Source organism: Labrus bergylta, chromosome 1 (assembly GCF_963930695.1).
Source record: "Labrus bergylta chromosome 1, fLabBer1.1, whole genome shotgun sequence".
NCBI lineage: Eukaryota > Metazoa > Chordata > Actinopteri > Labriformes > Labridae > Labrus > Labrus bergylta.
In genome coordinates this window covers 11,729,571-11,745,405 of record NC_089195.1, presented here as the reverse complement: position 1 = coordinate 11,745,405, position 15,835 = coordinate 11,729,571, and the positions used below count along the sequence as shown (strand labels likewise).

The window sequence follows — 15,835 nt, the reverse complement described above, 5'->3', positions numbered from 1 at the left end:
TTTTTTGTCTTATTGATACTGACAAAATGTATTACCATTTTGAAATTGACGGAAATCCGTCGTAGCAACGGAGAACTTTAATCCCTGCGCCCTCCTGATCTCACCTTCCTGCCACAGCAGTACCCCAGACCCTGCATGACGGGGTCGATCTCGGACTCGAACACCTCGGCCAGTTTGGAGCAGAACTTGTAGACACGCGACGTCTTGCGGTTGTAGAGCCAGGCGTTGTTGAACATCATCCAGACGTCGTCCACGTACTGCCACGGTTCCTGGTACTGACCTGTGTCCAGCTTACGCTTTATTGTGGACAGGTCTATTGGATTCTTAACGATGTCGAAGTAGTCCTGGAGACGGAACCAAACATTTCAGTGTCCTCACAGTTCCAGATTTTTAAACTTCAACAACATCGAGACATGTTTAGAAAAACACCAAATATCTTTTAATTCATAAAAAATGCAAACAGGACTTTGAAAGTGCAGCTAAACTGAAACTCATCATAAGAAAATGTTAAACTTACCGGGATACCCAGAAGAATGGGGTCTACCGGCTGTCTGAAGGGTAAGGACTCGGGGTCCTGCCTGTACAGAGACTCCAGAGTCGGCATCAGAGCCTGGCGTAACTCCTCCGGCTTAAAGACTAAAAAGAAAGATCCAGAGATAAGAAGAATGTTTAACAGACTTTAATCCCATGTGGGAAACCGGTGACGACATCTTTCAGACTAGCTTTACAAAAAGACTCCTCAGTACCCTGATGATGAGGAAAGACCCGACTGCACTTTTCAAAACAAAGCTTATTGACGCTGCTATCTGGTCTCAAAGTCGAGTAACGTCTTTTAAATCCGATCATGCTGCACAAACTTACATCAGGCGTCTAATCACGTTTTTGAACATTGAATCGGCATCAAACAAATAAATTAAACCGATGTGCAGGTCCGACTGTCTTTGGGTCATTAAACTTCCTGAACTCCAGCCTGTCGAGACTTTAAGAGCGAAATCAGACAGTAGTCTGGACTTTGAATGAAACTCTGAATAAATCACGGGGCGCTGGTGGCGCAGTGGTTAGTTTGTGTGCCCATGCATGGAGGCTACAGTCTTCTAAGCAGGTGGCCCGGGTTCGAATCCAGCATGCGGCATGTCATTCCCCTCTCTCTCTACCTCCCTCTCTGCCTCACTGTTGGCTCAGAGTGGGTGCATAAACATGGCATTGCAGAAAACCCTTGACGCTTGCAGAGACCGTACAAAGGTTTCATTCCACGCTTGACGTTGGACTCACTTTTCCTCCGTGACTGAGAGGGCGAGGAGGAGGTGGTGCTGTTGGCGCTGCCCTCTTCTTCTTCTTTGGGTTCAGTCTTTATTTCCGGCTTTTTCTCCTCCACCTCCATTGGCTCCGGCTTCTCCTCTGGCTCCTCCTTCTTCACCGTCGTTGAGGAAGTGTCGTCCTCAGTCTGGAGACAAGAAAGATAAATTATGAATCTGTCTCTACTCTGCGGTGCACACGGCGCTGCAGGAGCGGCGTTTATCAACAGAGCTGTCAATCATGACGTAACATACAATCACTATCAGATAAATGATCTGCATCTGCGTCGTCTGCATTGCTGAAGGAGCATCAGTGAGTATCATCAGACGACAACACAATCCGCTTGCATTATTCATTATTTATTGTTAATTATCTATTTATAAACACAAAAGACAAATACAAAACAACACAACTGCTGCTCCTTTTTTTTATTGCTGCTGCTATTTCATTATAAATCTGTACCGGTATATTTTATTTAGACATGTCTATTGCTGCTACTGTATACAGTATATTATTTGTATATACACTTGTGTTTTTATCTGTGTGCTGTTCTATCCTTTGGTGTTACCTGCTGCTGGAATCTGAATTTCCTGAGGGAACCTTCCCAAGGGATTAATAAAGTTTCTATCTATCTATCTATCTATCTATCTATCAGCGCAGCTTCCTTATCTACTAGAGGAAAGTGAACCACAAAGCTTCAGCTCACCTCCATCTTGGGCTCAGTTTTGCCGCCAGCGGCCTCAAACTCTTGTTGGTCGTGGTGCGTCTCTGTTTTGACCTCCTGGGTGGGCAGGTCGGCACTGGCGGCTGAGGCCGGCGTGGGCACCCGGTTATCGAGACTGGCTCCTTGTTGAGAAAGCTGCAACACAGAGGAGGGAGAGTAGAGACAGACATGAGCTTCTGATTCAAGTTTCTCTGTTCTGTTTGCATGCAGGGCTGAAGCCGCGACACAGACCAACACGTCTGCTATCGATCTCTTGAAAGATGGAGCATTCCCAGTGAAGGATGCTGAAAGGTGGATGTGAATGGGGGCGGAATGGTACATGGCAGTCAAAAGGATGGGAGCTTGCAGGGGAAGGGGGGTTCAGAGTGGAGGGCATGCGAAGGTTCTCTGTCTCACCGGTGTGGTAGGGGGCTGAGGCGGGGGCTGCGTCTGTGCTGCTGCGGGGAGCTCCATCTGGGGTTGGGGCTGGGTGGGGCGGGGTGGGGTGGCACCTGGGGCTGGGGCAGGGCCAGGGAGGGTGGGGGTGGAGCTGCGACTGGAGGGCTGGGGGTGCGGCAGGTTAGTGGCCCCCCCAGCCGTGGAGGCCGAGGAGGCGGCGGCAGGTGGAGGCGTGGAGTGCAAGGGGGTTTGGGAGGAGGCTAGCTGAGGGCCCAGCGAGGGGCCAAGTGCATTCATGGGGAGGTTAGCGCTCGGCTGCTGCTGCTGCTGCTGCTGGAGAGAAGGACACACACAAACACACACACACACACACACACACACACACACAGAAAGGAAAGGCAGGCAAACACACAGAAAAAGCAGACAAACACAAAGTCAAACACAACACCGCACACAATTAGAAGTTTAGAGAACACAGAGTGATCGCTATGAGAACACTTTAAGATTAATTAGAGCCTCTCATGATCGCTGAAAAGTTTGAGTTCCCCTGCAGCAAGTTGGAACACAACTTTGCAGCCGCTCTGTTTACAAACCGCTCCTCACCCCTTAGTCGCTGTTTGTGTCTCACCTGGGTGACGGCAGCCTGTGCTTGCGGCTGTCCCATTCCTGGCCCCACGGTGACATTCATGGTGCCTGTCGCAGCGACCGCAGCAGATCCTGGAGGAAACTGCGTCTGAGCCAGAAACTGCCCCTGGCTGGCCGTCTGGCCCACCATGTTAGCACCACCGTGTCCGGCCATCATGCCCTGAGCCTGGGGCATCCTGGAGGGAGACATCCCCATCTACAAGGCAGGAAGATATGAGTAGAGTCAGGGGTGATTCACAATAACAACCTGAAATAATCACCACAGATTGACTGGTGCAGGGCAGCAGAGCTTCTAGTCGTCCAGACTTAGATTTGATAAATAATATTACTTCATCTAATCCACAAAAATGTGACAAAACGAAAACTACATTACAAGTGAGGATTATCACGTACCCCCTCAGCTGTTCTAAAATCATTGTAAACCATAGCAGACTTCATCAAAAGGTGTGCACATGAACACCTGCTCAAGTCAGACCAACAACTCGGAAAAGAATAAGGTGCCTGACTTCACGACTTGATGTCAGAATCGTCATCAAATGGGGGGCAAAATATTTTTTTGTTAATGTTAACATACTTTTTATTAATTCACGTATTGCACATCAACTTTTTTATCAAATATAACTTTTGACAGTTACATTTCACTGATCTTCTTTGTAGCATCAACGCTTGTTTGTGCTGTTGTTACAACATTCCGACTTTCTGAACTTAAATCATGTGAACACACTGAAGTCGGAAGAACGACTTCCAAACTCGGAAACATGGACCATCCGAGTAGCACCTGACTTTGTATCCTAATGACCCCTTCCTTGTATTTACTGTGGTCTTGTTCTCTGACACACAAGTTTAATTTGCACTAAGGGTTCAAAAGGCTGTATCCCCTCCTGAGTCCGGGAAACAGACTCAGACTCCCACTAACCCTAGCTTCCTTTACGTGTGTGTGTGTGTGTATGTGTGTGTCCTTCCTCCTCACCGCTGGGACTGTGCTCATGTTCATCTGCTGCGGGTGGTTCATGGGGGAGGCAGCTCGGACTCCCATCGGTGCCTGGGATATCTGTGCGTTTGGCAGAGCCATGTGGTTGAACTGGTTGATTCCTGAACAGAAAGTGGAAAACGATTCTCAGTCAACAGGAAGTGCAGGAGCAGCACACGATGCCACCATCACTATGTGGCATAGATCATTTTGTTACTTTACGCCTAAAAATAAGTTTTCAGTTAAAGTTAAACACATGTCGATTTACAAGCAGCTTAAGTTTCTGAGATCGAACGAGCAGTTCCACGTCAGTGCTGTATGAGGCGATATGCAACATTTGATATGGTAGTTGTACCTTGTGAAACCTGCATGCGATTCATGATCTGGTTTGGTATGTTGGGCAGAGGAACGGGTCCGTCTGTGAAGAAAGAGAGAACAAACATCGTCTCAAAACCTGTGAGCACGCACACATTCACCGCCTGATCACACCGAGCAGGACGGACTACAACGTACAACGAGAACATCTGCAGTGTTCACCCATCACAACAAGCTAAGCTAGCGTAGCTGCCTGCATGGCTAAGGGTTCAAATACGTAAACAACCACCAGCAGCCTCAGGGTCGACGTCATTAGATTTCACTTCTAGACATCGATCCTCCTCACTCGAGAGGAGGGGGCTAGCCTTTAAAAGACCGATCTCGTCAATCTACAGACTATGTCGGGAAGCAGAGCCTGTTGAAGGCGGCGATTAGACGACGTCTTTCTTCACCTTCAAATTAACCAGCATGCAGAATATGAAGAATATGGAAAGCTTTGGGAGCGAGCAGACGACCTGCTCGCTCAACCTTCTGCAGTCGTTCAGCGAGAAGAGAAACAGACGGCAACAAATAACAAATGCTGTCAACGATTACATCACAGAGGAGGTGTTGCTGATTCAAGCGGTCGAGAGAGATGTTTTCAAACTACCGTAAAATCCGGTGTATAAGAAGCACTTTTAATACCTATTTTTTCATCTTGGCTGTGTCTTATACAGCGGTGCGACCAATATACCAGTATAAAATACTGAAACACGCGCCGTCATTACAGCGGGTGCAGCAGCCCCTATCACTGCGACCTGACGTGATTAAAAACCCATCCCCATTCATTGTGTATTGAAAGCTGAGTACACGCTGTGCTGGGAAAGACGGCGACACAGACCAGGCTGGCTACGTGACTTTTTCCAGATCTTTTCTTCCTCACGAGGTCATTATCATGCATTTACAGAAAACAGTGGTATACTGTTCCGTAAATAAACCTTGTGGAGTGCTCTTTTGATTGAAAGAGTCCTATATTAAAGTTAAAGAGTGACCAGTGGAGTCGGGCAGTGAGACTCGCAAGCTAGGAGTCTGTGCTTCACAACTTTCCCTGCAGGCTGAGAGCTCGACTACCGTACTGTAGCTAGTAGGAGAGAAAACTCCACAAAGTGAAAGCAAACAGAACTAAAAGAGCGACACAGCTGTACAGAAACTGCACATTGTAGACATCGCTGAACACAATATAAAATGTCACGCAGTAAGACAGTTTAAACTTTTTTTTCTCTATATAAGAAATATTCAAAACAGACATCTTATATACCGGATTTTACAGTACTCGTCACTACTCTGGGCCCGAGATACACCCCACCACACCTCGTTTGAAACTGCTTTTGTTGGTCTGTGTGACCAAACATAACCTGAATCTCTACAGACTGACAGATCCTCATATCGTAATGTAATCAGCATCAGTGATCTCCTGAGGGTCGACGTGTCAGCAAAGCAGAGTCCTCTTTCCTAACCTCCATGAACACATGTAAACTTGGCACTTAGATTTCTCCACGAGTATGCAGATTAGTCCGAGTTTTACAGAAACTAATCATCAGAGATGGTATCCGCGCTGTACTCACTCTGAGGCCTCGGGCTGAAGGCGTTGGTCTGGGGTAGCCCAGGCTGCTGGGTCCCCTGGGCCGCCAGAGGTGCCTGGTTGATGATTTGTTTTTGTAGCCTCGAGCGTCTCTTCTCCTCCAGCTCCTTTTGGATTTTATAGATCTTCTCAGCCAGGAAGTGATAGTACTCATCCTGGGGGGGGGGGAGATTCAGAAGAAGATGGAACATAAGAATTATACTAATTAATGCTTTCCGGTAAGCTTGATGTTCGGCCGTGATGAGTTAAGACCTACCCGGCTGTTAGCCGACTCGTACATGTCCCCCTCCACCTTCCTGGCGTATGCCACCAGGTTCTCCATCCTTCTGTCCTTCAACGCTGCAGGGTCAGGGGTCGGGAATATGGCTTGTACTCTGCCACAGAAGAACAGGATTCGAACATTTATAACACACACACATATATATATGTATGGCAACTTCTACGTCTAAACTTTAAGAACTCCTGAGAGTTTAGTCAACAGAGAGCTGAAGCTGTTTTCACACAAACACTCCAATCTGTCTTTATATCATTGCTTTGTGTAGTTCAACAGAATCGGCTAAAGTATCCTCTCTGGGGGACGCTATTGAGCAAAAATCATATTTTTCACCAGGCCTGATGCACATGCTGAACTGGAAGAGTTTTAAAGCATCTACAAGTCCCCAAAAATGCAATTTGTTGCAGAGTGGAGAAGAACATACTGGAGAACAGGAAAACTAATGCAGCAGGTTCATTAGAGCACAGAGATGGTAGAGGTGGCGTGCAGACAGTCTATAGTCGTGCAGCGATCGCAGGAAATAAACGTCACCACCCCCTCCCACTCGCTCCAGGTGAATTCTCCTGATTATATCCTGCTGCGTTCTCACATCAGCTCACTCTGACTTTCTGCAGAACAAATACGAGGAGGCTGGAGGAGAAACTCCGGATAAAGAGAGAAACATTCAGCTCTCAGATTTGTGCAGGTGTGAAAGCAGCTCTAAGATGACTGTGATCATCTAGAATAGTCTGTGATCGCCTGTGATCGTCTATCATAGTCTGTGGTCGTCTATAATAGTCTCTGATCGTCTGTAATCGTCTATAATAGTCCGTGATTGTCTATAATAGTCTGTGATCATCTGTGATCGTCTATAATAGTCTGTGATCATGCACTCTAAAACAAACACGTCTCCAGCAGCAGAATGAGCTTACAGTTTGTGCACGAGGTGATTTCGCAGGTCCTGAGTGACATGCTCATGCCACGCTTTCCGGGTGCCCGTGGCAGAGATGGGTGCTGCTGTCGGGAGGTTTCCCATCGAGCCCACAGAACCGTCTGACAGCAGCTGACTGCAGGTGGAAGAAGCATAAGGTCAAAGGTTAGATGAGCATTAAGTCGAGTAAACCTGTACAGGTAGTCGTCATGTTATTCAGCGTATAAAGATGCACAGTTGTTCAAGGACTCACTTGTTAGTGTTGAGTGTGTTGGAAAGCGAGTCTGTGTGCAGGTTCGTCTGATCTGAAGCGGCCACACCCATCGCCGCTCCTCCGAGAGCCATCTGGTTACCTGTAAATACAAAACGCTGTGAGCAAACAGCCTTGAAGTGATGATTATCACCAGGCTCAGTCATAGAGAGGTTTTAAAAAAGGCCGCCACGACTCCACCTGGAGAGCAGTCGACACAACAAACACACTCTAAGGGCGCACTCACACTAGCCAATCAGTTTTGACCGTATAGGTCATAAACCCCGCCTCCTCCATGTTAGCAGGAGGGACATGAGGCAAACTTTTTTAAAGCGTGGTTGTTATCACCCCGCTGATTTGTTCAAGTCCTCTTATTTGATAGTTTTAAATCAGTTTTTTTGATGCTCTAAAGAGGTTTAAATGATGTCCATGATTGACAGCTTTGTTGACCAATGAGACTCCTGTGTTGCTGTGTGCACCAGTAGCAAAGTAGAGGAGGAAGTGGGGACACGTCCTCCATCTGTTTATACAGTTAAAGGTTCATGTGTGAAAAAAATCTTCTTTAAAGTTTCTTTAACTGCTCATAAAATACAGGAGAACAATCGTCCTGGACTTACCAAGTGCATTGATGGGTCTGAGCTGCTGTTGCTGGGCCTGTGCATTCTGGGCGCCTGCGGTCTGTCCTGGGCCTGCAGCCTGCTGAGCTTGGGTCTGCCCCGCGGCCTGGCTGCTGTAGGGCAGCCCAAGTGCTGCGTAGGCTCTCTGCATGGAGCTGGGGTCTATGGGGGTTGAGGTATTGATGGTGGGAGCACTGGGCTGGCCCACACCAACTGAGGCCATGGGGTTCTGGAGGCCTGTGTTGGGGGAGCTCAGCATGGCTGTGGAGAGAGACGGAGCAGTCAGCTAGCACCAGCTACAGTACCTAAACACATACACATGTTTCTACTGTGTGCCAAAACCTGGAGTAGAGCAGGTTGAATCAAATACACATGCGTTCACAATTTGACCTGGGGCAGGATGAAGTCATAAGACAGCAGCATACGGTGAGTATGCTAAAAGGCTGAACGCTTCAAACAGCAGCGGACTGAATATATGTATGAACGCCTGCAGGGGAAACAGCATCAGCATATTTATCCAGGTTCAGACTTTGATTGTGGTTAAAAGATTGTAGTTTGTAGAAAGACACATATCAGACGAGTCAGAACAAAGAAGGAAGGCATCCAGTATCTTTAACTGGATGCCTTCTTTAACATGTGAGCCACATAGGGACGGCCCAACACTGCAGCGCTGTTAGTGATAGAAACTTTAGAGCGCAGAGGAGTCAAGGGTGAGCAAAGTTATACAGAGAAGGATGAACAGGAAGGTAGGGCAGAGAAGAGCCGTGAGCCTGTGACGATGTTTGCATGGACGGAGCGAGAGAAACCGTTTTAATGCCTGGGCGTCAAACTCCGCCCAGTTGTAACTGGGAGTAACAGCCGGCAGCTCAGCACTCTCATCCCTCTTTTAAGCCCTCCTGTGTGTCAGATCACAAACCCAGCAGGACTCTTACTCACACAGTGCTTTTTACACATCGCTCAGGAGCACAAAGCTAGAAAATAAATTGGCTGACCATCCTGAGCGTCAAAACATAACACACACACTCTACACACAAACTCCCCCGGCTGAGGAGAGATTCAAGCACATCTGACCACGATAAAGACGAAGGACTTTGTGAGACAAACCAGAAGCTTGACATGTCTGGATGCAATTCTGATTCAGCTGAGACGATGTTCAGAGGCGGCTGCTTGTACTCACGCTGCTGGGTGCGCTTGTCGCTGGCGTTCTTGAGCGGCAGGCAGACGGGACAGTCGTGCCGCGTGCAGTTTTTCCAGTGGGAGATGATCTGTCTGGACGATGCACAGTGAGCCACTGCAGGGGGAAAGGAGACAAAAAAAGGGTTCATAAAGCAGAATCAATATCAGATTTATTGTCCAGGTATGCTTACACACACAAGGAATTTAACTTCGGTGAACTGTGCTCTCTTATGTACAGGTACAACATTAAATATCAACAATAAACATAATAAGAAAAGACTAATATTTACATGACTAAACATGAAACAGTGCAGTGGTGAATAGTGCAAAAGATGCTGAAGTAACATGATAATAAGAAAAATGCAGTTACGTCACAGATGGGTCAATTAAGATGTAAATTACAGTGTTTACATAAATATAAGTGCGTATATTGATCATTTAAATTAAATAATATATATATACACGTGTATATTCACAGTGACGGTTGGTTCATGATGCTGACATCCAACACAAAGGGGCATGCAAATTCACAAGCTCATGGCGTGCGGTTTATGTGCAGCGGTCTTCTCTTTCTGAACGTTTTGATGGACAGACCTACGTCTCTCGTGTTGTCCTGCCACCTCCACTGGTCACTCGTTGTCTTTCAATCGGTCCAGCACAACACGGTTTATTTACTGACCAGTATACCCCCGTTTGATTCAAATTAACCACGATAGGGGCGCATATATGGAGGCTGTGGTCCTCCAGGCGGGCGGATCGGGTTCGAATCCCACCTGTGTCTCCTTTCCCGCATGTCATTCCCCACTCTCTCTCCCTGATTTCCAACTCTATCCACTTGCCCATCTCTCCATTAAAGGAACAAAAAGCCCCAAAAATAAATCTTTAAAAAAAAAAAAAAAAAAAAAAGGATGTTAAAAAATGGTGCTTCCAGCCTTGTCTGCGTTTCTTTGTTTCCCAGTACATCTTCAAAACACAATGAACTGGAGGGGATGTTCAATTGCGTCATGTGGCGTGCAGTGTGTGGTGGCGAGGGCTGCACTCACGGTAACGACGGCGCGTGCCTCAGTATTTTATACCGGTATAAAGGATGCAGCCGACTTCATAGATTAATAGATGGGTATCAGAAGTGCGTCCTGTACAGCAGATTCTAAAGTATATAAAATAGATGAAACATCGATCTTCATTCAAACTTGCTGAGTGAACACGATGACAGCGTGGGACTAGAGGTCTGGTGAGAACCAGGAACAGTCTAGGAAAGGATATCGGTTCTGAACAGGAAGTGAGACATATGGTCGGCCAGCTAAAGAGAGAAACTAAAGAACTGAAACCTCACAGATCCCAGGTTCAGCTAACGGCACACATTTACACCTTCTGAGGGGCCTTTGATCGGCTCGGTGTGACAGGACGCCACACCTTATTCCCATGTGCGTTCCTGCAGGAAGTGAGGCGCTGCAGTTCATGCTACGCTAATGTGCTAAATTAAGCCTCTCTCGCTCTTTAAATAATTACTACTTGGCTTCGAGGGCTTTGCACAAGTAAACACAATTTAACTTTATTATCTCTGTGAGAACGCCAACGCTGCTGGCGAGCAGTCAGAGATAGCAGGGCGTTGATGACGGTGGCTGTCTGTAGATTCAGTCTGTGGTGAAGAACAAAGAGAAGGCCTCAGAGCGAGGAGCGAAGCCAATCCAAGCACCAGTCACACCGCTAACTGCAGGGTGCCTTGGGTGAAAATCAACCGAGCCAACAGACATCAGATAAATCTGAAACCGCAACGATAACTCGAGTTCAGGAACAAAATCTCTCTGCACGGTTGTTTCAGTGGCAGCATGAAGCCGAGAGGAAATGAGCTGGCAGGCGGGGGAGCAGAACCATGGACTCCTTCACACTGAACACACCTCGGCCTCTGAAACGTAACTTAAGCATTCCAGTTCCAAGGCCAGAGAGCAGACATGGAGCAACATTTCAATGAGGGAAGCTCGAGGGGAATTTTTCATCACAGAAACGCTGGACAGGAAGGAGAGGAGCAGGGACTCCTTGGGTTCAAGAGGAGGAGAACCAGCGGAGGGAGGGAGGGAGGGAGAGCGGACTGAGACGGTCAAGTAGACACACGTGGTCACAAGGCCTGGGAGTCTTTGGGTGTCTCACGATTTGATTCAGATTCGATTTTCGATTCAAAACGATTGATCAATGGATTCAAAGTCTATTTTTTTAATTAGTTCATACTTCAGGATCTTCTCCAGTCATCTGTGAGACTGGCTGAATTTCTTGTAGCTCTATTTTTGATCCTACAGAGTTAAAGAGCTAGCATTAGCACTTAGCAGGGAGTGATCGATTAGTCAAAAAAAGAGTTATGAATTGATTTAAAATCTTAGAAGAGAAGAATCTAAATTTTTACATAAATCGATTTTTTTCCCCAACCTCTAATGGTCACATATTCTGTAAATGTTTCTCCATGTTCCTCTAACTCTAATGTTTCTCTAGTCTGTCTACAAACCCCCCAATGATGAGAAAAGTCCATCCTCTTCCCTGCTCCACTTCACAGAAAATGTGTGCTCAAACAGGCGGTTTGGACATTTTCCCTTCATGACATCACAAAGGGCAGTAACCCCTCCCCCAGGTGGGTGTTTGGACCCCAGTCTGAGGTCTAAAAGTAGGTGGATGCACGGGCGTGTTGCCGTCATTGAGATCAGATAAAGATTTTAAACTGGATCCAGAAACATAAGTTTTTTTTAAACTTTGCGCAATATAAGACAAAAAACTGCTAAAAACAGAGTCTTCACTTCGCGTAAAACCCGCTGTAGAGGACGCACTTTCCATTTATAAAGTCAGCTGTGACCAGTATACCAGTATAAAATACTGACAAATGCACACACTGCACGCCACCTGATGTGATTGAAAATTCCTCCCCGTTCATTGTCTATTGCAAGCTGTGCTGGGAAACATAGCGACGCAGACTAGTCAGGCAGCGCCACTTTTTACCATCTTCTCTCCGTCATGAGGTCATCATGCAGCATTTAAATCAATCGGTGGTTTACTGGTCAGTAAATAAAGCTTGTGGAGAGCTGGACTGACTGATAGATTCAGCGGAGGTGGGTAGCATGACTTTCGAGCTGTCGGTACTTCAGAACTTTCCCTGCAGGCTGAGAGCTTGATTATCGTTCTGTAGCTAGTAGGAGAGCAAACTTCACAAAGTGAGCAACACAGCTGCACATAAACAGACCGTAGTAGACTTCACTGAGCGCAGGAAGACAGTTTGAACCTTTATTTTCAGATTTTTTTTTTTTTTTGGGGGGGGGGGGGGCACAGGACAGTGGATGGAGTTGGAAATCAGGGAGAGGGAGAATGACATGTGGGAAAGGAGCCACTGGCTGGATTTGAACCTGGGCCACCCGCTTGGAGGAATAGCCTCCATACATGGGGCGCACACACTAACCACTAGGCCACCAGCGCCCCAAACCTTTATTTTTACGAGATCTCCAAACATCAGTGAGAAGTGTATATATATATATATATATATATATATATATATATATATATATAAAAACATGTATAGTTGTGACTCACCCTGGCAGGACTTGCCGGCCTGGCAGTGGGTCATGTGGTTGAGGACGTTCTTCATGGTGCGGCAGTGAGGCAGGGCACAGGCCCTCACCTCGCCGTTGGCCTGCTCTCGTCGCTGGCACTTGTGCGCATGAAGCAACAGGACCAGCTGCTGCTGGATCAGCTTGCGCTTCTCGGGGTCTGCAGTAGGACCAGCAGAAGGCACGGCCACGCCTCCGCCTGCAGCCAGGGGGAGCATCGCCTGCTGCTGTGGCTGCTGCTGGAGCTGCTGCACGGGGAAACAAAGCAAATGTTGTTATGAGTTAAACACACCATTGTGGGATTTTAGTGGTTAAAATAACTCCAACTAGTTCATAAAGCATTACGTTATCATAGATTGAAGATCTGTTTCTGTGGACAGGTGTTGAGAACTTGCTAAAACACTTAAACAATGCATCTGGTTCGTCCAATGTACCTGTGATGTCCATGCCAAATAAAGTCTACTATTAATATAAAATGTCAGAGCTTTTTCTTTTCTCCATTTTTAAATAATAATTGCACCCGGTAGAATTTTCCTTTGGTCTTTTTTAAAGTTGAAGTCCCAGTGCAGACCAAAGTATGGTCTCATGGCGGGAGAGATGCCAGGACTGCTCGGGCACTCAGAAGCAGCATCACTACAACTCCATCTTTACAGGCTGATCTTTGGAGCTTTTTAGGCCTTTAGTCAGAAATCAGGGAGAGAGAAGGGGGGGGGGGGGGGGGGATGAAGCCAGAGGTCATACTTGAACCCAGAACGCCACTTTGAGGACTCACTAACCACAAGGATACCAGCGCCTCCACTCTGACATCTCTCCTTTAATTCATGTCTACAGGTCCTGACTTGTTGCCAAGCAACCCAAACATCCTCCTGCACTCTCTCTACTTTTGTCTCCATGGCGACCGCAGACCAGCTCCTTGGTCTGATGAACATTTATTTTCAAGATTTAATTTATCATGCAGCCAGTTTAATAAAAGGGTCTGTAGGTCGAGATTAATCCAAACACTCAGAATCATCTGGCATGATGCACACATGAGGCACTCCTGGAATGCCTCTCGTCCAATCAGACTCCTGCGTCAGGACCAACTGTTGTATTATGTTTTCAAAGTTAACTATTCCAACAGCAGCGTGTTGAGCTCATGTTTGATTGACAGCTCTGGCAGCCTGAGCTGCAGCAGAAAGACGACAAAGTAAACAAACCTGTAGCCTGCATGAAGAGACACGTGTTCATGTTTGTAAGTTACCTGAAAGGTGGAGTCAGCAGCAGTTCTTAAAAACAACATTCAAACTGGGCCCCTACTCCTGGGCTCATCCCCCCCCAGAAGCCCTGCCCCCTGCAGGACGTAGTGTGTACGTTTACTAACGCATGCTAACGCACGCTAGCACAAGCTAACCGCCAGTGTTTGACAGGGTCTCTGCAGACACAGTCACCACCACACATGTATGGAGGCCCAGAAGGGACGATGGAGCAGCTTCACTTTCGGAGAAGTCTGAGTTTTATTTTGAAGGAGGAAGCTGCTCTATTTTATTTTGAAGGAGGAAGCTGCTCTATTTCATTTTGAAGGAGGAAGCTGCTGACTCCATCAGTAAATAATAAAAACTGACATCTGTAGAATAGTTTATACACGTTGTTAAAAGTCTGTGATCGTTGTGTTTTGTATCAGGCTGGTGTCCGCCTCTGATAGGTTGCTATGGTTACTGCGTGACACTTGAATTGGTGAAGAAATAAAATATTTCTCAAATCTTCTCCTGAGCCCAAAAATTAGGGTCAGTCTGCAACAGTGGGTCAGCGTTATCGTTAACAGCACCTGATGACTAATAAGCCTCACGAGTGGTTCTGACCTGCTGAGAGAAGTTTTACCTCTTCAGCGTGCATCACATCTAACATCTTCATAAAGAGTAACAGGCACTCACCATGTTTGGCACGCTGGTCACAGCGGCCCCTTTGAGCTCATTGGGGAATGGCGGCAGGCTGTTGGCGAGGGCAGCCTTGTTCTGGAGCTGCTGCTGGCCGGGTCCTGTGGCACCCTGACCGTAGGGCTGGGCCCCAAACGGACCACCGTTACTGCCCAGGCCCATCTGAGAGAGCGAAAGAGAGACGGATGATGGAAAAGTTAAAGAGATACTTCACCTGTTGAAACATGAATCTGTATTGACATTGGGTCATATATGTAGTAGAAATGTGAAATACATTTTGAAGTTGGTGCCTTCTTGGCCGAGAAAAGGCAGAAAGTGTCTTTTTGGCTCATGTGGATGAAAGACACCAAATCCCAGAATGCACAGCACCGCAGGCCACTCCCACTAAGGTCAGGTTTACTTCAACACCAGTGGCGGCGACCTGAGCACGCTGGTCTAAGGTCTGTCCTGGTCTTAGTTAGTGTGGTCTTGACTAAAACACTACCAGGAGGTCTGTGTGTGTCTGGCTCTTCTTTTTAACGGTATTCAGATTACTGTAAAAACCCATCTCTACTACACATACAGTAATTCAGGGGTGCAAACTCATCAGGGATGACAAAAGTGACATGGATCCAAACCTCCTAGGGGGGTCTGGGGGCATGCTCCCCCAGGAAGATTTTTTAAAAATATCAGCTTTAAAATGTGAATTTATAGACGATTTTAGAATTCAGACTAAAGAAGCAAACAATAAGAAAAACACAATTGCTTGTCTATATTTATGTTCTGTTTTAACTTTTTGATAAAGCTTCAGTGAAACATGAAAAACCTGTGCTCCCAACCTTGAGTGAGGATTGAGAGTGAATTTGCAAAACAGGGCTTACCATGTTCCACTAAGGGGTGATGTGAAGGATGTCACTATGCAGGTAGCTCTCAGAGCAGAGTCTGAGAGAGCATCATAATACAGTCATCAAGTATGGCAATATTGTATCTTCTATCATTAAATATGTAACATTATCAATATATTAACCTGATGTTTTGCTCCTGCTGATTTTCGTTAAGTTTATATTCCCTCTCTTATTACACATGTTGATCAGCTGTCACTTTAATGTTGCCTAAGATAATAATGAACCAGAAAACTGTATGAAGTTACCTTCAGCTAGCACACATTCCTCTCATCATCTTT

At 46.6% G+C, this 15,835-nt stretch overlaps 1 protein-coding gene across 4 annotated transcripts in view; it reads right to left on the bottom strand.

The window, feature by feature from the left end:
* crebbpa (CREB binding protein a) overlaps nt 1-15,835 on the bottom strand; it is a 41,771-nt gene that overhangs the window by 12,954 nt on the left and 12,982 nt on the right. Inside the window, exons 3-18 of one of the 4 annotated variants that reach the window (XM_020641324.3) lie at nt 14,671-14,835; nt 12,744-13,008; nt 9,178-9,291; nt 8,001-8,261; nt 7,387-7,486; nt 7,135-7,269; nt 6,206-6,323; nt 5,933-6,104; nt 4,369-4,431; nt 4,014-4,135; nt 3,027-3,239; nt 2,417-2,731; nt 2,003-2,155; nt 1,273-1,444; nt 518-636; nt 105-344 (exon numbers count right to left, since the gene is read on the bottom strand). In XM_020641324.3, the coding sequence (XP_020496980.2) occupies nt 105-344; nt 518-636; nt 1,273-1,444; nt 2,003-2,155; nt 2,417-2,731; nt 3,027-3,239; nt 4,014-4,135; nt 4,369-4,431; nt 5,933-6,104; nt 6,206-6,323; nt 7,135-7,269; nt 7,387-7,486; nt 8,001-8,261; nt 9,178-9,291; nt 12,744-13,008; nt 14,671-14,835 (2,727 nt within the window). The remainder of the gene's footprint in view (nt 1-104; nt 345-517; nt 637-1,272; nt 1,445-2,002; nt 2,156-2,416; nt 2,732-3,026; nt 3,240-4,013; nt 4,136-4,368; nt 4,432-5,932; nt 6,105-6,205; nt 6,324-7,134; nt 7,270-7,386; nt 7,487-8,000; nt 8,262-9,177; nt 9,292-12,743; nt 13,009-14,670; nt 14,836-15,835) is intronic. The other 3 variants (XM_065954045.1, XM_065954046.1, XM_020641325.3) reach the window with 3 other exon arrangements.